Raw genomic sequence first — 19886 nt, 5'->3', positions numbered from 1 at the left:
GCGTCAAGCTCCCACTTGAAAATCTCGCATGCGAAGTGTCGTGGAGAACATCTAAAGGTGTTCCGGAGCCACCTGCAGTAGCTGATGTTGCCTTTTCTGATGATGCCAGGCCAGACAAGTTTGGAGCTCCGCTGCCCATGGAACGAGATAGCATTTGCCCAGAAGATCGGAGCCTATCAACTATTGATGACTCCTTCCCCTTCCCCTTCGAACTTTGGGCGTCTTCTTTGGGCGTCTCAGAAGCATGGCCGCTGTCTTTCCCGCAAGGATCAGGATGAGAGTTTTTGGGATTCATGCTCACTTCCGACAGGTACTGAGTTCTATCTCCGATCCTAGCTGTCAGAGAGTGTCGTGGTAGTGGCTACCACTGGTGGTAATTGAAGGCTGCCAGCGAAGGACTGGCAGGATGAATTCGGCCTCGGACGAAAAAGCGAAAGGAGAAGAACGTTACACATATGAAAAGCAAGTAGTTGACTACCAATGAAGGTGAGAGTGAGAGATGCTACTCAATTTTATGTCCCGTCCGAGTGGTTGGTACATAGAAGGCACTCGGCTCGGTTCCGGACAGGCGGGGCAGCCGGCAATGGCGGGGCTTCAGGTTAGAACCTTGCATGTGCTTTGCCTTCTCGCCATCTTAGGCAGCCCACCATAGGTGTTTGCCCACCCTGAGTCAATGGCGTCACTGAAACACTCACAATACACTGTTATTCAAAGGATTCAAGCCTGATGTGGCGGGGTGAGTGTATATGTATGTATAGTAGCAGTAGTAGTAGCTTGATTTTGCGCATATTTACCGCATGCTTTGAAGGACTCGAGAAAAACAAGGGACAGAAAAAATCTTGTTATTTTGCATATTATGACAGCGCATAACAAAACGAGGCAAAGGCTTATGGCAGCCACTGTTCTTTATCCTCGCCTCTCTTGTACTCTTGTACGACGATCGACTCTTCGTTAAACCCTTATCGACGGCGGTTATCGCGGGGTTCATTCATTCGCCACGAGGTCACGAGAGCTGCGTCGCAATATCTAGGCAACGTTTTGTATACGTGGGTGATTTTACTGACTGCTTATCCTCCACAGGTACATCCTCCCCCCGGATTTTTATAGAAATATTGGGATAAGATTCACAATGTGCGGACAAAGGCGATCTGGTAAGGTGCAAGGATAGCTAGAGTAGGGAGGAGGGGCTGAGCCCGAGCGGTCGCACGAGAGAACTTGCAAGTAAAGCCCATCTTTCAACAAAACCACCAGAGACTAAGCTCTTTGTCCGTTTTACAATGTAAAATGACTACCGGCAGATGAGCAGGATATACCATATCTACCGTTACCAATATACTCAACAACAATAGAAAAGACAACACTAGGATGTCCATGTCGGTATATATGGATCATGTTTTAGGTGCATATTTTGTACATGTATACAGTATCGCATGCCCAGACAGAAGTGTTATTCAACTAAACAGTATCTGAGGCGCGAACAAGAGCAGCAGTCACGCTAGTCCCAACCCAGTGGGGTCTCGAGAGCCTTTGGTCACGACCATTCCGCTCATGCTGTCCCTCCTCTCCCCTCAGCCAAACGACATCATCCTCAAATTCGCTGCAGCCTCCTTCATTCAGCCGCGACTCAACTAATCGAAGCGCACTGTCCATATCGCACGTACACCATCTGTCAATCAAGCCGGCCCCAAAGTATTTTCGCCCTCCCTAAGTCTGGTGCTGGTCGCGGTGGTAGCTTTCGACCCCGTTGACCGTCCCAGACCCCTCGACGCCCACCCACCTTTTCAATTGCCCAACCTCACCGGACCGCTTGAACCACTACCGCACCGATATCTCGGCAGCTTCCAACAAACATGGTCGACAGCGAAGCTAGCACACCGACATGGAAATTTACACAGTGCGTTGCTCGAGCTCACCGCCTTCTTAAATCGCCACTGACAATAGAAATGCAGATGCTTTGGCGACAAGGGTGATGTTGAAGACATCACAGAAGGTAGCGAGCCCCCCTATCCCAACGGCTCTCTCAGATCATTTCTTTTGACGCTTTTTCACTGCAGCCGACATTATTTCCACCGTCGAGTTCGACCACACCGGGGATTATCTCGCTACCGGTGACAAGGGCGGACGCGTTGTCCTCTTCGAGCGCAATGAGACGGTACATACACACTCCCACCCCCACCTCAACGCGATATGCCGTAGTTTCATGCCCCTCCTAACCTCCTTTACAGAAGAAGTCATGCGAATACAAGTTTCACACCGAGTTTCAATCCCATGAGCCCGAGTTCGATTACCTAAAGTCGCTCGAGATTGAGGAGAAAATCAACAAGATCAAGTGGTGCCGCCGGCAAAACTCTTCCCACTACCTTCTGTCTACCAACGATAAGACGATCAAGCTCTGGAAAGTCTTTGAGAAGTCTCTCAAGGTTGTCGCCGAGAACAACCTCTCTCAAGACCTCACTCCAGCCAGCGTCGGAGGCGGCGGTGGGGCACCCCGTCCCCCGCCGTCCGCCCAATTCAAGAATGCCTCCGATCTCAAGCTTCCTCGCCTGACGCACCACGATACTGTCGTAGCTGCCGTCCCACGGAAGACCTACGCCAACGCCCACGCTTATCACATCAACAGCATCTCCGTCAACAGCGACGGGGAGACCTATCTCAGCAGCGACGACTTGCGCATCAACCTGTGGAACTTGAACATCCAGGATCAGAGCTTCAATATTGTTGACATCAAACCTGCCAACATGGAGGAGCTGACTGAAGTCATTACTGCCGCCGAATTCCACCCCCAGAGCTGCAACTGGTTCATGTACGCAAGCTCCAAGGGGACCATCAAGCTGGCGGATATGCGAGAAAGTGCTCTCTGTGACAGCCATGCTAAAAGTAAGTCTTGTACCCCACAATGATCGCCGCTCATTGCCGTGTTTTATTTAATATTGGAACTACACATCTCGAGATATCTGCTGCTCGTCCCTGGACATGGCCAGCCCCCCCTTTCCCTACTATTTTTGCACCAAGCGTAATGCTGACCTATCTGCAGTGTTCGAACAGGAAGAAGACCCCTCATCGCGGTCATTCTTTTCCGAGATTATCTCCTCCATCTCGGACGTGCGGTTCTCACACGACGGCCGATACATCGTGTCCCGAGACTACCTGACGGTCAAGATTTGGGACATTAGTATGGAGCGCCAGCCAGTCAAGACGATACCGATCCATGAGCACCTCAGGCCACGTCTGTGCGACACGTATGAGAACGACAGCATTTTCGACAAATTCGAAGTGACATTCTCTGGAGATGCACAGAACGTCATGACAGGCAGCTACAACAACAACTTCATGATCTATCCGTCTGACCCAGAAAAGGAGACCGAGGTCGTTCTCCAGGCCGATAAGTCTGCCTTCAAGGCCAAGAAAATTGGCGTCCCTACTCCTATCAATGCGGCAACGAGTCCTATTGCGAACGGGAAGAAGGGTGGGTCTCGCTCGGGCAGCCCGACTGGAGGAGCCCAGCGCATGCGGAAGGAGACAGACGCGGACCAAATCGATTTTAACAAGAAGATTCTGCACATGAGCTGGCATCCTTTCGAGGACAGCATCGCTATTGCAGCGACCAACAACGTACGTATCTTTCTCTCCTTCAGATACTGTTGACCTGGTATGTTCGCTTTACTAATATTCACCCCAGCTTTTCGTTTTCTCGGCTCTCTAGATGAATGCTGGAGTATAGAACGGCTGGTTGGAGGGCACTTAGCAGTACGGAATCTGGAAGGTCGGCGAGCCAGTGGTGACAAAATGTGGGGTGAGGGGGAGGCTCTTTTACATCTATGAGCAGAAGCTTCTCCTTTCGAATGCGGCGAAACCTGGTGACCAACATGGTCTCCGAGGGGATCAGCTTATCATGTAGCCAGCAGACTGCAGCATCTGACAGATTTGTCCATGGAAGGTCGACCTCTGTCGCGGATACATCCAATGGTCCGGGCCACGATAAGCTGTCTGTGCCTGGAGATCACTTTTTGGCGGCACTTTTGGCGGCTTGAACATATCAGAGGATGATGGGTGTGAGGTTGGAGTATCGCATACGATGGAGTGTCTAAAGCCCGGCGCTCGAAATAAAGGCAGCGAGGTCCACCAATAAATAAAAAAGAAATTCGTCAAGTAGATGCAGTCTCTTATTTGCCTTTGGCGAGTAGGAAGGAAGCTTGATCTGTATAGTGTTCGAGAAAAAAGCCCATGCCCCAATCGCCCCCCAATAGCTAGGTATTAGTGATTGCTACTATCTAGAAATACAGACCCTAGTACGCAATTGCACAAAATGAAACTATCGTTAGGTGGATATCAAGTGGACATTCATACCCAAATGATAATAACGGGCATTCGAACCTTGTAGCTGCATCTACCGCCGATGCGCGAAAGAAAAGCGGGACCTCGGAGACGTATTGACTGCCACGAGAACCTAGGTAATCCAACCCCCCATCTCCAACGACCTTTATTTGAGCACACGTGCTTTACGAGGCCGCCAAACAAAACGTTGAGACGTTCTACCTCTGAAAAACCTGACCGGTCATTTTTAGGAGTTCACGAAATACTTTGGGAGCAGGCTCTGCAAGCGACCCAAGTTAAACGCGCTTTCTCGATAAAACCCTAATCGCGTCGACGAGGCTAGTACTCACAGCAATGGCCCAGTCGGCGAACAACACCAGAGAGCTCGGAGACGATAAGGGGCCTATTGATGAGTCAAGAGATATCCAGATGTCTGCCAGCATGCGGGCAGCCCGGGAGGCAGTCCCATCGGTCCTAGCTATAGGTGCCATGCTGGGCCTGATATTCGGAGGATGTTGTTCAAATGTAAAGTGACACCAATATCCATTGTCCCTGGAACATCTCTTCCAACGTGCCAAATTTCGTGATGCCATCATATTCCAATACGAAACCTATCACGTGGAAGAAGGATGGGATAGCTGACTTGGACGAAACTATAGGTTTACGCTCTCGAAGAGGTGATCAAGTGAGTAACACCTCTTTCCAATCCATTAGCAGTCCTTTGAAACTAATTCAAAGAAAGCTTTGAGCCATCGAGTGGTATGTGCAACCTGAGACGTTGACTCCTACTTGAGAGAAATGTCTAACTTTGTTTGGGGGGAAAGGCCTTCTTCTTACCTTTGTGCAATTTCTCTTTGTAGCCATCACAGGCTACATTGCACAGTTCGACATTTCACGGCCGCCGTTCTTCCTAACCCTAAACAAAGTCCCTATCCGCCGCTGGATCGTCAACATTGTCCTCTTCTTCAGCATCAATGTTCTTAATAACCATGCTTTCAGCTACGATATTTCTGTTCCCGTCCACATCATCCTTCGCTCAGGAGGGAGCATCACCACCATGGCGGCCGGATACCTGTGGGGTAAAAAATACCCCCGGATCCAAGCCGTTGCTGTTGTGTTCCTAACTCTCGGTGTCATTATCGCTGCGTGGTCAGATGCACAAGCCAAGGTATGTGTTTTCGTTCATGTAGAATATTACTCGCACGCGCACCCGGCTCACGACTAGATCAGGGTAAAACAGAAGGCGGGTCACAGGCTTCGTTGGGCATGGGACTCGTGATCCTCTTTGTGGCACAGGTCCTTTCTGCCATCATGGGCCTTTACACAGAGGTCACCTACCAAGAATACGGCCCTCAGTGGAGGGAGAACCTATTCTACTCCCACATACTTTCGCTGCCGTTGTTCGTGCCATTTGCTCCCTCCATGTACAGGGCTTTCAGTCGGATGGTACAGACAGGACCTCTTGACGTGGGTTATTCATTGCCGCTACTAGGTCCCGCGCTGGTTCGCGTTCCTAGCCAGCTTGTCTTCCTTGCCGCGAATGTCCTCACCCAATATGCTTGCATCCGGGGCGTGAACCTACTCGCCGCGGCATCGTCAGCCCTGACCGTGACGATCGTTCTTAACGTGCGCAAGCTCATCAGTCTTTTGCTGAGCATCTGGCTGTTTGGGAATTCTCTAGCCCCAGGAACTCTCGTCGGTGCCGTCATTGTCTTTAGCGCAGGCGGCCTGTACTCCCTAGGTAGACAGCCGACAAAACCGTCATTCGAAAAAGAGAAGAAGGAACAATGATGGGTCAACTCATTGAATTGCGCAAGCCCTCTGATGGCTTGTGTGCCATTTTTGGAACGGGCGACATTAATTTTATACAGACCAGGATCAATGGCATATATATGAGAGCATGTGAAAGGTACAATTACGGAAATGGTCTTATACAGCTGCTGAATATAAAATATACGCACATGAACATTGTTGCTCGTTATGAAAAATATTTTAGCCACATAATTATAATAAAAGTGTTAAAATACTCCGCACTTGTACATGGTTGCAGGCGAGTACTGACCCGCTACTTGCATTATCATGGTTATAGGCATCCTCCGCCTCGGCAGCCCCGCCAAACGGAGGATCTACACGCCGTGGGCACTTTGTCCCGCGCGTGTTATGAATCACAGGACTTTTTGCAACGCTTCTTCTTCGTTGCAACTCATCGAGTTGCCTCCCAGCTTTTCACCGCATAATTATACATACCGTTTTGTCGAGATTGCAGATGCTGACACGTCGCTCTCAGACTTCTCACCAGCTCAGCTTTTAGAAAACTGGTATATACGACAATTCGACATACTCTGTCATGGCCGGTGTGTACTACGTTTTCGGCGGAACTGGCTCGTCACCGTCATGGCTAATGTTTCGTGTGGGCTGCAGACAATGAATCACCTCCCAAAAGCCCCATTGACAAGGCATTGGACGAGAAAGAGGTCGAAATACCCGAGATCGATCTCGAGACTGCTGCGGATCAAACCAGCCCTTGGACTGAGCAGCCTCCCGATGCTGGCGACGATGAGCTCCAAGATGGTATGCTCCTGCGAGACATCCCCAGTCGAACCACGTTATACGATCCGGTCGCAGAGCGACAAATGAGCCAGACAGATGCCAAACTATTCTACCAGCGAAGCCAAGTCGAAGCCCGCAGCGCCGGTGGCATTTTGTCCCAGGCGACCTACGATAGTCCTATAATAGCACCAGGGTCTCGACCAGCGACAGAGTATGGCACTGATTCTTTGATCCTCGACACTGAAGAACAGCAATCCGATGCACAGTCCATCTCGAAGCCAGCACCGGGAATACCATCGCCAGCTGCGAACAAGTCAGTCACCGTCACGGATGGTGAGTTCATTTAAATGGAACATCCCTGGTTAACGGAACCCCGCCAGAAACTATTCTGATTCCTCTCCCATGCAGCCGCTCAAGATTACCAAGGGTTCTCTGACCCTAGAGGGTCCAATGTTGAAAACCTTGGTCTCTTAGGAAATAGTGCATTCGACACGGAACCGCACATTACCTCCGAGTTGAGTGCAATTTCAAAGAGCATACAGAGAATCGTGGACCTCAGGCACCGCTACATCGCTCTGTCCAACCAAGGACCTGACGACAACCCAAGAGATCAGCCCGGCTGGGACGTCTACCCTCCCCCTCCCGACCCAGCGTGGAAGGAAAACCAGGAGGGATATGGCGGTCCCAGCACTCATGGCGCAAATCTCTCTGGTGAAAACAACGCCTCCAAACGTCCAGCTCGCAAGAGAAAGCCCGGCCAGGACATAGGAGAGGACTTTGACATGGAAGACCTCTACCCACTCCCCGGGGATGACGGAATAGCTTTTCAGCTCGACGACAGTGGTGTCTACCAAGTCTTTGAAAACGAAAAGGCCTCCGAGCCCATGGTTCACGTTCCTACGATTCGGGAATTTTATATGAACCTCGACGAGATCCTCACCACCTCTTCAGACGGCCCCATCAAAAGTTTTTCTTTCCGCCGTCTACAGTACCTCGAGGGCAAGTTCAACTTGTACACACTGTTGAACGAGTACCAGGAGACCGCAGACAGTAAGAAGGTGCCTCACCGTGATTTTTACAATGTCCGAAAAGTCGACACACACGTTCATCACTCTGCCTGTATGAACCAGAAGCATCTCTTGCGCTTCATCAAGAGCAAGATGAAGAAGTTCCCCAATGAGGTTGTTCTTTACAGAGATGGGAAACATCTCACGCTTGCCGAGGTGTTTGCCAGTATCAATTTGACTGCTTATGATCTGAGTATCGACACTCTCGATATGCATGTAAGTAGCTGTCCTTTTTGGGCCGTTTATTTTGTTTATATATAGCTAACTTGAGTCCATAGGCTCATACTGATTCGTTCCATCGCTTTGACAAGTTCAACCTCAAGTACAACCCCATTGGAGAGTCTCGTCTGAGGACCATCTTTCTGAAGACAGACAACTTCATCCACGGTCGTTACCTAGCAGAGATCACCAAGGAGGTCATTTCTGATTTGGAGTCGAGCAAGTACCAGATGGTAGAGTGGCGTGTGTCCATCTACGGCAAGTCGATTGACGAGTGGGACAAACTGGCTGCTTGGGTCGTCGATAACAAACTCTTCTCTCACAACGTCCGCTGGCTCATCCAGATTCCTCGCCTGTATGACGTCTATAAGGCGAGTGGTCTCATGGATACGTACGAGCAGATTGTCAAGAACATTTTCCAGCCCTTGTTCGAGGTCACTAAGGACCCCTCTAGCCACCCCAAGCTACATGTCTTCATGCAGCGTGTTATAGGGTTCGACAGCGTCGACGACGAGAGCAAGGTGGAGCGGCGACTGTTCAAGAAGTACCCGGTCCCCAAGGTTTGGGACATGAAGCAGAACCCTCCGTACAGCTACTGGATTTACTATCTCTACTCCAACATGAGCTCGCTGAACCACTGGCGAAAGAAGCGGGGCTTCAATACCCTTGTCTTGCGTCCCCATTGCGGCGAGGCGGGTGACAGCGAGCATCTAGCTGTGGCAGCTCTATGCTGCCACAGCATTAGCCACGGACTTCTTCTGCGAAAAGTTCCGCTGCTCCAATATGTCTTCTACCTCGAGCAGATTGGCATCGCCATGTCCCCACTCAGTAACAATGCCTTGTTCTTGGCCTATGACCGCAACCCCTTCTACCAATACTTTAGGCGCGGACTGAACGTCTCCCTGTCTACAGATGATCCCCTGCAGTTCGCCTTTACGAAGGAGCCTTTGATTGAGGAGTATGCCGTGGCTGCACAGATATACAAGCTGAGTTCTGTCGACATGTGTGAACTAGCACGGAACTCTGTGCATCAAAGTGGATACGAGCGATCCATCAAGCAGAAGTGGCTTGGTCCAAACTGCCATCTCCCCGGGAGGCTAGGCAACACCATGGTGAAGACCAATGTGCCTGATCGCCGTGTTGAGTTCAGGCTTCATACCCTTCTCGAGGAGAGAGATGTGTAAGTTGCAATAGTGGCGATATCAGTGACCTGGATATTTTTGGTTTTCTCTTTCTTTATTGACACAAAATACAAACATAACAGCTTGAGACGCTATGTGAACCACGATCCAAGCCAGGAAGCAGCTGCCAGCGATGTGCCCACCGCAAGCACCTTGCCCACGCGGAAACTGAAGCCCAGCAGCTCTAGCGTCAATTTGGCTAAGCCACCTGCTATCACGATGGAAAAGTTGCCAGCTCCCCCGACTTTCAAAAGCGCTGTCGAAGAATCGCCTCAGAGCACATCCACGGGCCAAGGAATTACCTATTCGACAGACTATTCCGCGCACTTGTCCGGCCATGAGGCGCGCGCATTCCCCGGAATCTACACGAGAGGTAACCGCAGCGGTAGTATTCGTAAGGAAGATGGGGCCGCAGGTTACCGTGACACACCTGAGGGTAGCAGTGCTTAGAGAGATAGAGAAGGCGATGACATATATAGGTCCGAACGGTCCCGTTATAACGGACTGGTGGCTCATAATGATTCTCGGAGATCTTTGCGGACTTATATGCCTATCATGGGTTGTGGCTCTTTGTGGAAATTGACGCGGCCGAATCAGTGATGTGGTTTTATTTCTAGAGGTGGTAATGATATTGGGGCATGATGTTCCGGTGCGAATAGAGGGAGTTTTTGTTTCTAGCTTCATATGGCAACACGATAGATCTACGCTCGTGGACACCCACGACACCTTATCTTCAAGACGCACATGCATATATATATATACCAAAACAGCCTCAGCCACTTAACATACTTGTGCAGAGTATGGAATATGTAATCACTATAGTTACTAGTTACTACTAATACTAGTATTGTTGTCAGTGTTCGTACGAGATGAATATTACCTTGTACTGTTATGGCATTATTATATTAATAGCGGACACTGAATAAAACCCAGTGTGTTGGGTGGCTGACTGTAATTACGTCGTCGGTGGGAACAGGTACTCGTACATTGTGGATACCCCCCTGGCAGCAATTCGCTAGCAACTGCGCGAGTACGAGTACCTCTGAAATAGGAATCGGCACTGTAGAACCGGTGCTGCATTCGCTTGAGTACGAGTAAATATGGAATGGCTGACTGATCCCAACCCAGCTTGCCCATCGATGCCAGCTTCTCAGCCACCTAACAAAGGCGACGGCTTTCGCATCCTGCAATCAACCCTATTCCTCCCCCCCCCCCCCCCCCCCCCCCCCCCCCCCCCCCCCCCCCCCCCCAAAAAAAAAAAAAAAAAAAAGACAAAAAGCGCGGGACGGCACACTCACACTCAAACAAGGAAAGGTACTTCAGTGACCAAAGTGCCTGATACTCGGGCATTCACTGACTCTCCCCCCCCCTCTCCTGCGTTCCCCCTCTGCCGGAGCGCCAACTACGCAACTTACCTCGCATACGAACCGCCCCCCGGCTAGGTGCAGCACCGTTATACTGAATATACGGATTCGCGGATACAGCACCAGAAACTCGCTGTCATGGGGTTCGCTGGCGTGTATCGGGCCCTCTATGACTACACACCTCAGGCTGAGGGTGAGCTCACAATAGGGGAGAACGATCTACTCTTCGTCCTCGACAAGAATGGCGATGATGGATGGTGGAAGGCCAAGAAGAAGGCTAGAGCCGAGGACGAAGATGAGCCTATCGGGCTTGTCCCAAACAACTACGTGGAACAGGTGCGAACTGGCTATTTTGTTGCGCCTTATACGTGATTGGAGAAGCCATATCCCGGGTGCTCCGTTTACTAACGCGCTTTCTTCCCCATAGGCACAAGCTGTCGGCCACGCTCGCGCCCTTTACGAATACACTCGCCAGACTGATGAGGAGCTTTCGTTCCTGGAGGACTCCATTCTTGACATCTTCGATACCTCGGATCCTGACTGGATCCTCGTTGGTCTAGATGGCGATTATGGATTCGTCCCCGCAAACTACATCGATATGGAGTCGGTGGGTGGGCGGGAAGCAGCTGAAACCGAACCCCCGGCTCCCGCACTTCCTGTTCGGCCGACGTCTGTAGCAGAGGAGCCAACGAGCCCCGTCAAGTCAGCTCCTCCAGCGGTACCCGTCCCGGCGGGGCCCGCCGCTGCCTTGGCTGGGGTAATGCAAAGTCGTTCATCAATGCCGCCTGCTTCCCCATCTCCTCCCCAGCCGCCGCGGGAGCAAGCTACACGCGAACACTCGCAATTCGAGGACTATCACCATGCTTCGGACGAAGAAGCCCCTTCTCCGGCTCTGCCGAGCCGACCCCGTCCTTCCGTCGAATCCGCGTACGCCGAGCCGCCACGGCCCCAGCGCCCCCAGCGCCCCATACAACCCGTTGAGGAGGCGCATGCTGACCGAGGGGCTCCCGGAGACTTTCACATGTATAATGTAAATGAGATGGTGTCCGTCTTGGGAAAGAGAAAGAAAATGCCCACGACGCTTGGTATTAACCTGCGGACTGGTGTCATCATGATTGCACCCGAGCGCTCGGAGGATGGGCCTACCCAAGAGTGGACAGCCGAGAAGATGACGCACTACTCCCGAGAAGGAAAGCATGTCTTCATGGAATTGGTGCGACCTAGTAAGAGCATCGACTTTCATGCCGGAGCTAAGGACACGGCGGACGAGATTACTCGTGCCCTAGGCGAAATGGCAGGCGCCGTTCGCGCTGAAGGACTTAAGGAGGTTATCATGGCTGGAACTAAGAAGAGCAAGAAGAAGGGTGTCATCCAATACGACTTCAAGGCCCAGGGCGAGGACGAGGTTACTGTCGCTGTCGGCGACGATGTCATCATAATGGACGACTCCAAGAGCGACGAATGGTGGCAGGTGCGTCGCCTTAAAAACGGAAAGGAGGGCGTAGTACCGAGCAGCTACGTCGAAATCACCGGCACCGTGACGCCGCCACCTGTTGACCCGATATTGTCAGCAGTCGAGCAGAACCGCTTGGAGGAGCTGCGGCTCACGAAGGAGGCACTGAAGGCTAGCAAAGACCCCCAACAGGTAGGACCGGGAATGGCTCTTCCAGAAAGAGGCAGCAGTCTTAATAATTCGGACCTACAACAGAGTCGGCGCCAAAATGGGCGGAATGAAGGCTCCTCATCCAAGGGAAAAACAAGTAAGTTCTACATATGTCTTGCAACAGTCGCTACTCGCTTGATAACCACAGGAGCTGACGATATATCCCCTACCTTTATCCACAGAACCCGATCTCTCCAAGGTTCGAACTTGGACAGACCGTTCTAAGTCGTTTAGTGTTGAGGCTCAGTTCCTTGGACTCAAGGATGGCAAAATCCATATTCACAAGCTGAATGGCGTCAAGATTGCCGTTCCCATTTCCAAGATGTCGAGCGATGACATCGAATATGTTGAGAACCTGACCGGCGTCACCCTTCATGAAGCTAAGCCTCGGTCTAGCTCCAAGAAGGCCCCTGTCGAAACTGTCAAAAAGGATACCAAGCCTGAATACGACTGGTTTGATTTCTTCCTTTCTTGTGAAGTGGCCGTCGGCCTTTGCGAGCGCTACGCCCAGGCATTCCACAGGGACTCTATGGACGAGAGCGTTTTGCCTGACATCGACGCGACTGTCCTGAGAACACTTGGTCTTCGCGAAGGCGACATTATCAAGGTTATGCGTACTCTTGATGCTAAGTATGGCCGCCAGAAACCCAAGGATGGCGACGGCGGTCTGTTCTCTGGACCCGGTGGTACCCTGCGGAACAACACTCGAAAAGGACGCCCTGCTCCTGCTGTCCAAACCAGCGACATTGTGGATGCTTCTGCCTTTGGTAAAAAGGATGGGCAGAGCCCTACACAAAATGAGGCTGCCAAGTCAACGTCAAGCACCAGTCCACCGCCTAACGTTCAAGATACGAAGCAGCCGCCCGCTGGCAGTTTCGACGATGATGCCTGGGATGTGAAGCCAAGCCAGCAGCCTCAGCAGCCCACTCCTGCTAAGACTCAGTCGCCGCCTCCCGCTGCAAGTGCCGCCGCTCCTCCACCTGCGAATCTGATGGGCTCCATGAAAGACCTGTCTCTCTTGTCCGAGCCGTTGGAGCCCACCAAGACGGGGCCGCAGCCATCACCTCCGGCTCAACCCCTGACTCAGCCTCTTTCTTTGGTAGGGGCCACTCCGCCGCAAACAGCAGCGCCTGCCCAGCAGGGCGCTACACCTGGCTTCTTCCAGACGCTGCAATCTCAGCCAACTGGACTGCCGCGGCAGCGACCGGCCCCGCCCTCTTCAGTGTCGCCTCCCCAAGGATCTCTGGTCCCCCCGCCACCGCAGCGCCCTCTTTCTACTCCGGCCCAGCCCACCGCATTCCAAGCACCAGCTCTGGCTCCTCAGATGACCGGCGCCCAAGTGGCTCTTCCTGGTCAAAGTCTGAGCGAGATTGCGCAGGCTCGACTCCAGCAGCAGCAGCAGCAGCAGCAGCAGCAGCAGCAGTACATGGCTCAGATGCAACAGCCAAGCTATACGGGCTTCCTGGGAGCCCAGCCACAAGGCATCATGTCTATGCCCGTGGGTCCCCAGGGCCACTTCATGCAACCTATGATGACAGGAGCACCTGGTCAGAGCCCATTCGCAGACCCAGGAGCGCAGCAGCAAACCATGTTCTCGACGATGCAGGCTCAGCCCACTGGTTTCCAGCAGTCATTCAACCAGCAGCAACAGCCTTCATTTGGGCAGCAGCCACCTCCGGGGGGCATCAACAACTATCTTCCACCAGCTCTTGAACCGCAGAAGACGGGCATGTCTATGCAGCCAATGCAAACCCAGCCGACTGGTATATCTGGGTTCCACCAGCCTGCCACTCAACCACTGCAGCCTCAGCAAACTGGACCAGCCCCGCCAATCCGTTTCGGGGTCTCTCCCGAGCCAAAAAAGCTGGCACCCCAACCCACAGGTCGCAAGGCAAACCTTTCTCATGCGAGTAAGTATCAAATACCCCCTCACTCAACTAAAAATCTGGATTATGCTGACAACCCCCCCCCCCCTACAGCCCCGCAAAACCCCTTTGGCTTCTAATTACTACGGCCTTGGGGTTAATATCGTTTTCCAAAGGAAAATGCGTAGGTGGCTATATTTGAGTGGAATATTTATTTTTTCTTCTATGTTACATGTTTTCTTTAATTGAGCATCGTTGTGGTCATGTATATGTTTCGAGGACCGAAGCGTTTGCAGTACAAAGGGAGACAATACATCCTCTATCAAGGTCCAGCTAGGCAACTCAGAATATATTACTCAAACGTCACTATCACATCCAGTCTAGGTATTATGCAGCTTTACGTTGGGACGTCAATTTCGGCCAATGCGTTTAATCTACTAAGTATGGTAACTTGGGATTTTGCTACTCCGGTATCTGGTATTCTAGTCGAATACTTGATGTATTGATTAAGTCCAAGTCAAAACTCAAGGAACCCACGGAAAGCTTGCGGCTCCCATAGATTGGGACGACATAAAAATTCCTATTACCTGCAAGCCCTCTGTCTCAGTCGAACGCACAATTGGTCTTCTCTTCTGCCGAAGTGCGTAAAACTGTAACAGAAGCACATAGAAATGCTGCGCCTGCTGACCAGCAAGGTACCGTTCTAAAACCTCCATCTTCTCCCTTCCCCAATCAATCACTTATTAGGATCACATTTCCCCTATAGCGCAGCCATATTCGCTATGCTCGAATGACACAATACGACCAAGGGTCCCCAAATTAGACATGTACCAATATATATATATATATCCCCAACAATAATGCGTATTTCTTAAGCTTTCCGACGAGTAATCGGCATCTTCTGGGGCACGCCCGAGGCGACGGTCGAGAGATCGACCTCGACCTCAGTGACAGGTTCTGAAACTCCCTTGGAGGGCTGGAAGCGTTTCCGGACAGCACTCACCATCTTAACAAACCAGTAGAAGTTGAGTGAGTTCAAAGTAAGGTTGCTCCCTAAGTATGCGAGTGCTGCCCAGACGGGAACAGTGAATTCGTAGTCGGCAAAAGCCATGAAGGGGGACTCCGACTTGTGAAGACCCGGCGTTGAAAACACAGCGCGCAGCATGTCTCCCATGACTCTGTAGGAGTTGTACGTCCCGAAGACGATACGGCACGTGAAGAAGGTCGACAGTAGCATAATGCCGTTATAGAGCTGAGCACTGGAACCCGTCATGTTCACTTTATCCATGAACCAGTGGATGTTAAGGAATGGGGTCGAGAGCTCCCACAATATGAAAATGCACGAGTAGTAGTTGACAAGCGGACGCTGCATGTAGGCAAATCAGTCAGTAAAGCTCCTTCGAGAGGTTGCATAAAGTTAGTGAGGAAATATAAATGTGTCACCTACAAACCCAAGTAAGAATACAAGCAAAGCCGCGATAGCATGGGCTAAAGTGCCAATACCGAAAACATCGAGGTTGGAGCTTGTCACAAATAGGTCCCAGACAAAATAGCCGGTGGCCATTGCTTGGATCATGCCAGAAGCACCTGTGTATCCCCAGACACGTTCCTCCCAGTCCATATTCCAACGCTCGTTATCGACCGCAATTACCCAGATCGAAAGGGCACTGATGATACAGCTCTGAACCATGGATACAACATGGGTGTTCCAGTTAATTCGTTTCTTCCGTGAGAGTCTCGAGTAGTATTCGGGTGCCAGTAGGTTCGAAAGAATCGGAGAAACTGGCCAAAAGATGATGCTGTAGAGAAGTGCAGATAGCACAACTTCGTGTATATGCAGCGGAAGTGTTGGAAGGTTCAGGAATTCACACCATGGCTGGACCAGTTCGGCCAGCCAGGGAAAGGGCGGGATCATGAACGGATCCTTCATGTCAAGAAATGGTATATTCGTTGGTCGTGGATCAGTTTCGTCGTGAAGGCAGGCAGGGGTCCGACAGGGTTACTCAACCCCAACGTCGAGTTCAAAGTAGATAGAGGTAACAGCGTACAAGCTAGTAGTCGAGCTACTTAAAACATAGAGGTCAGTCTAAATGAAGTGTAGTAGATGCAGGAGTGGAAGATTCTCCCTGAAAAGGTGCAAATGATTACGCTTCTTTAAAAGTCCAAACAAAGTGGGAATAAAGGGCCACTTGACGCGCAACTGGTCGGGCATGGATGGGATGGGCCAGCTGAGCTGTTCGCGTGAGCCAAGAAGATGGACAAGTACGAAGTACGCAGGCAGGGGTCCGTGGACCCACTCATTGGTGCCAATACATGAAATAAGTACATGAATTGTTGGGGTTGGTGTTATGTAAGCCATTGTCGGGGAGTACCGAGACGGCAGGCACACGCACTGCAGTAATGGCCACTACGCGTACACAAACGTTGGCGCCTCGTTGAAGAAACTAGAGCCAAAGACAAAGGCACATGAGATCACACCGAATGATTTAGGCTTGACCACAGCCGCACGATCCTCCCGCTTATACTCGTATCCCTACCGATTTTTTCTGTTATCAGGGACAAGGGTAACTTGCGGAAGTCAGAACCCGAGAACTCAGCTTCCTGGTCGAGGGTGTGAGGTGGCCATGTCGGATAGCCTGGTCATTCACTGTGGTACTCACCTGGCTACCAAAACTGCGGCATCATGGCTGAATCTTTAAAGCAGTTTCTGGATCCCCAGAGGACCGTCACAGACAGCACTGCGGCCGAATATTTGGCCCATTTGGCTGACCAGCCTGCCGATTCTCTGCGGTCGTCAGAGCCCCAGCGCCTGGCCCAATCCTCCCACTCACTCCTCCTGGCAGTGCAAGGGTTATCGAAGAAGTCCCACAAACCCATCGTCAACTCAGCAGCAAAGCATGTGTCGCTAAGAAAGTCACTACCTGCGCTGGCTCAGAGTGCGGCTGAGCTCAGCCAGGCTGTACCGCGCCTCGACTCGGAGGCCGAGCACTTCTCCAAAACGTTTGGGAAAGCAGCCGACAGCAAACTGCTGGCGAGGCGCAAGCAAGCCTTGCGCCTACTACAAAACTCGGAGCGCCTGGTCGACGTCATGGAGCTACCGCCTCTGTTAACATCAGCTGTTATGACGACGCCCGTCAATTATTCTTCAACACTCGATCTTTACGCCCACGTCCGTCGCTTGGCCTCGCTATACGCTGAGTCCCCACTTGTCGCCTCCATCATGTCGGAGGCAGACGATGCCATCCGCCAGATGGCTTCGGATCTAGTAACAGGCCTAAAGGCCCCGAACCTCAAGCTGGCTGCAGCTCTCCGAACTGTAGGCTGGCTGAAACGCATAATCCCCGACCTCGTTTCGGGAGTGGCTCCGGAAGAAGCGCTTCCAGCCCTCTTTTTGGTGTGCCGGATGGCAGCTTTCGTCTCTCTTCTTGAGGCTCTGGAGCCTCTGCGTAAGTTGGCGGACGAAGAGGTGGTGCGGCTGGGCAAATCCCCACCGTCTCCATTTGGTGGCCAGCAAACGGAGCGATACTTGAAGCGTTACATTGAGATTTTCCGAGAGCACAGCTTCAACATAGCATCCGTGTTCAAGAACATCAATGCCAGCTTTTCTCAGCCATCAGTTCCAGACGAGTCTGACCCCCTACGACCTTTACCGTCTGCCATATCGAGCCTTCCTCTTCATCTTGTCGAAATGCTCCTCGAGACCTTGCGACATTACCTGCCCACCGTCAAGGATCAGGGAACGCGGGAAAGCATAGTAACACAGGTTTTATACTGCTCCGGGAGCTTGGGGAGACTAGGCGCCGATTTTGGTATGCTTCTCTCTACTATTGGAGTCGATGAATGGGTGGACTTGGTTAAGCGTCATCGGCTGCTGGCTGGTCGTCTAGAGTCAGTTATCGGTGATTATGGTCGAGGGCAGACAGTGAGCAGTACTAGTTGAGATGCAAGTCTCTTGATGCGATACAGCTCAAGAGGCTACGATAGGAAAGAACCAACAACTTCAATCCGATCATGTATTAGTCCACCAAGTGTTTGACTGGAAATCTCGCAATTTTCAACGAACTAATATGTCGAAATTTGTTATTGCTTTATTACATTGTACAAGCTGTGGTAGTTACATGCACTCGTACGTACTGTATTATTACATTTAGCGGGGGCACGGGTCAATCCGGATGCGGTTCAACCTCCCTTTTTGTCAGCATTCAAGCTCTCAAGCTCAAACCCGCCGATCTGGTATTCAACAATATTTAACCTAACCCCGTATTCCTCCACACTTGCGATTCTTTTCGGAAGCCAGCCTTGCTTCTTCATATTACGACAATACACAGCCGTCATTTAATATGAGCCAAGAGTCGACGCCATCCCGATCAACCAAGTCAGGTATGTATGTCCACCGCCCCTTGTGCGTTAAACCGACAAGTTCGCCGACACATATCCAGCTCACACCCTCATATATAGGACGTCATTTCGTCTCAGGCTTGGGATCCGGCGTCTCTTCCGCTGTAATTCTGCAGCCACTTGATCTGCTGAAGACGCGGATGCAGCAGTCTGGTCGCTCAACATTGGCACAATGCTTAAGGGATATGAGAAACTCGCCTGCTGGCCTATGGGCTAGCCTCTGGAGAGGCACAGTACCATCGGCATTGCGTACTGGCATCGGATCAGCACTCTATTTCACCTCACTCAATTCTATACGCCAGCAAATTTACACACGGAATATGTTGGGCCAGGGTGGTCGTGTTCAAACCAGCTCTTCGGTCCTGCCTAGTCTCAGCAATTCGGCTAACTTGCTCTCGGGGGCAGCCGCCCGAACCTTGGCAGGATTTGTATTGATGCCTTTGACTGTTATCAAAGTGCGCTTTGAATCCAATTTGTATTCATACCCGACGGTGTGGGCGGCAGCTAAGGGGATTAAGCAGGCAGATGGCATGCGAGGCTTCTTCTCTGGTTTTGGTGCCACAGCGATGCGAGACGCCCCCTACGCAGGCAGCTATGTTCTCTTCTACGAGATGCTAAAGCCTTTTGTTGGATCATTTGCACCGCAATCCCTTGAGGAGAAATCCGGCCATGGGGAAATGCAGACTTCTGTTTCTACGGCAGTCAACTTTACATCTGCCTCGCTTGCAGCAGCTGCTTGCTCCGCCCTATCAAACCCGTTTGACGCAGTCAAGACGAGAATTCAACTGCAGCCACAAAAATATAGAAACATGGCACAAACTACCTACCTCATGATCGCCGAGGATGGACTTCGATCACTATGGGATGGCCTGGCCCTACGCATGAGTCGTAAAGCGCTCAGCTCGGCACTGGCATGGACTTTGTACGAGGAGCTCATCCGGCGATCAGGCACCTCGTAGGATGAAGGCGTACAATGAAATGAATCTCAGCTCACATCAGAGATAATACTCAATCTTATAAGAACGGTATGTAGTATGTATGAATATCAAAACTAGCTTAATAGATACCCGCATGTTCTATCCTTGTAAGTGGTCATCTTCATACTTCATCGGCTTCCAATTCAAGTCCGTCCGCAAGAACAAAGCAGAATAAAATGAAATGAAAGATACACGTAAACACAGTTGAGAGGACAGCGTAGAAACACAAGAGGCAGAGGGGTGTCACCTCGCTATGACCATATGAGGCTCTTGCACAAATGAATTTTG

The 19886-nt window shown here is 51.3% G+C and overlaps 6 protein-coding genes across 6 annotated transcripts; 5 read left to right on the top strand and 1 right to left on the bottom strand.

Moving 5' to 3' along the window:
* Positions 1-1850: 1850 nt before the first annotated feature.
* Positions 1851-3703, top strand: GMORB2_7381 (serine/threonine-protein phosphatase 2A regulatory subunit B; the record flags this gene model as incomplete). Its single annotated transcript, XM_035469346.1, has 6 exons — positions 1851-1894; positions 1950-1990; positions 2055-2152; positions 2226-2877; positions 3035-3612; positions 3680-3703. The coding sequence occupies 6 exons, from the start codon at positions 1851-1853 to the stop codon at positions 3701-3703; spliced, it is 1437 nt and encodes a 478-aa protein (XP_035321041.1).
* A 1052-nt stretch (positions 3704-4755) lies between these two features.
* On the top strand, positions 4756-6105 carry GMORB2_7380 (solute carrier family 35 (UDP-xylose/UDP-N-acetylglucosamine transporter), member B4; the record flags this gene model as incomplete). Its single annotated transcript, XM_035469345.1, has 5 exons — positions 4756-4839; positions 4974-4999; positions 5057-5073; positions 5175-5482; positions 5545-6105. The coding sequence occupies 5 exons, from the start codon at positions 4756-4758 to the stop codon at positions 6103-6105; spliced, it is 996 nt and encodes a 331-aa protein (XP_035321040.1).
* Positions 6106-6708: 603 nt separating this feature from the next.
* GMORB2_7379 (AMP deaminase) lies at positions 6709-9781 on the top strand (the record flags this gene model as incomplete). The annotated part of the gene is made up of 5 exons (XM_035469344.1): positions 6709-6722; positions 6758-7197; positions 7273-8147; positions 8210-9330; positions 9415-9781. The coding sequence occupies 5 exons, from the start codon at positions 6709-6711 to the stop codon at positions 9779-9781; spliced, it is 2817 nt and encodes a 938-aa protein (XP_035321039.1).
* A 1052-nt stretch (positions 9782-10833) lies between these two features.
* GMORB2_7378 (actin cytoskeleton-regulatory complex protein SLA1) lies at positions 10834-14363 on the top strand (the record flags this gene model as incomplete). The annotated part of the gene is made up of 4 exons (XM_035469343.1): positions 10834-11031; positions 11123-12455; positions 12541-14268; positions 14338-14363. 4 exons carry the CDS (start codon positions 10834-10836, stop codon positions 14361-14363), a joined length of 3285 nt encoding a protein of 1094 aa, XP_035321038.1.
* Positions 14364-15094: 731 nt separating this feature from the next.
* Positions 15095-16153, bottom strand: GMORB2_7377 (TLC domain; the record flags this gene model as incomplete). The annotated part of the gene is made up of 2 exons (XM_035469342.1): positions 15095-15589; positions 15671-16153. The coding sequence occupies 2 exons, from the start codon at positions 16151-16153 to the stop codon at positions 15095-15097; spliced, it is 978 nt and encodes a 325-aa protein (XP_035321037.1).
* A 753-nt stretch (positions 16154-16906) lies between these two features.
* Positions 16907-19580, top strand: GMORB2_7376 (conserved oligomeric Golgi complex subunit 8; the record flags this gene model as incomplete). The annotated part of the gene is made up of 3 exons (XM_035469341.1): positions 16907-18145; positions 18552-18603; positions 18682-19580. The coding sequence occupies 3 exons, from the start codon at positions 16907-16909 to the stop codon at positions 19578-19580; spliced, it is 2190 nt and encodes a 729-aa protein (XP_035321036.1).
* Positions 19581-19886: the final 306 nt, after the last annotated feature.

This window comes from Geosmithia morbida (assembly GCF_012550715.1).
Source record: "Geosmithia morbida isolate 1262 chromosome Unknown scaffold_8, whole genome shotgun sequence".
Classification (NCBI taxonomy): Eukaryota; Fungi; Ascomycota; class Sordariomycetes; order Hypocreales; family Bionectriaceae; genus Geosmithia; species Geosmithia morbida.
This window is presented reverse-complemented; position numbering and strand designations above follow the sequence as displayed.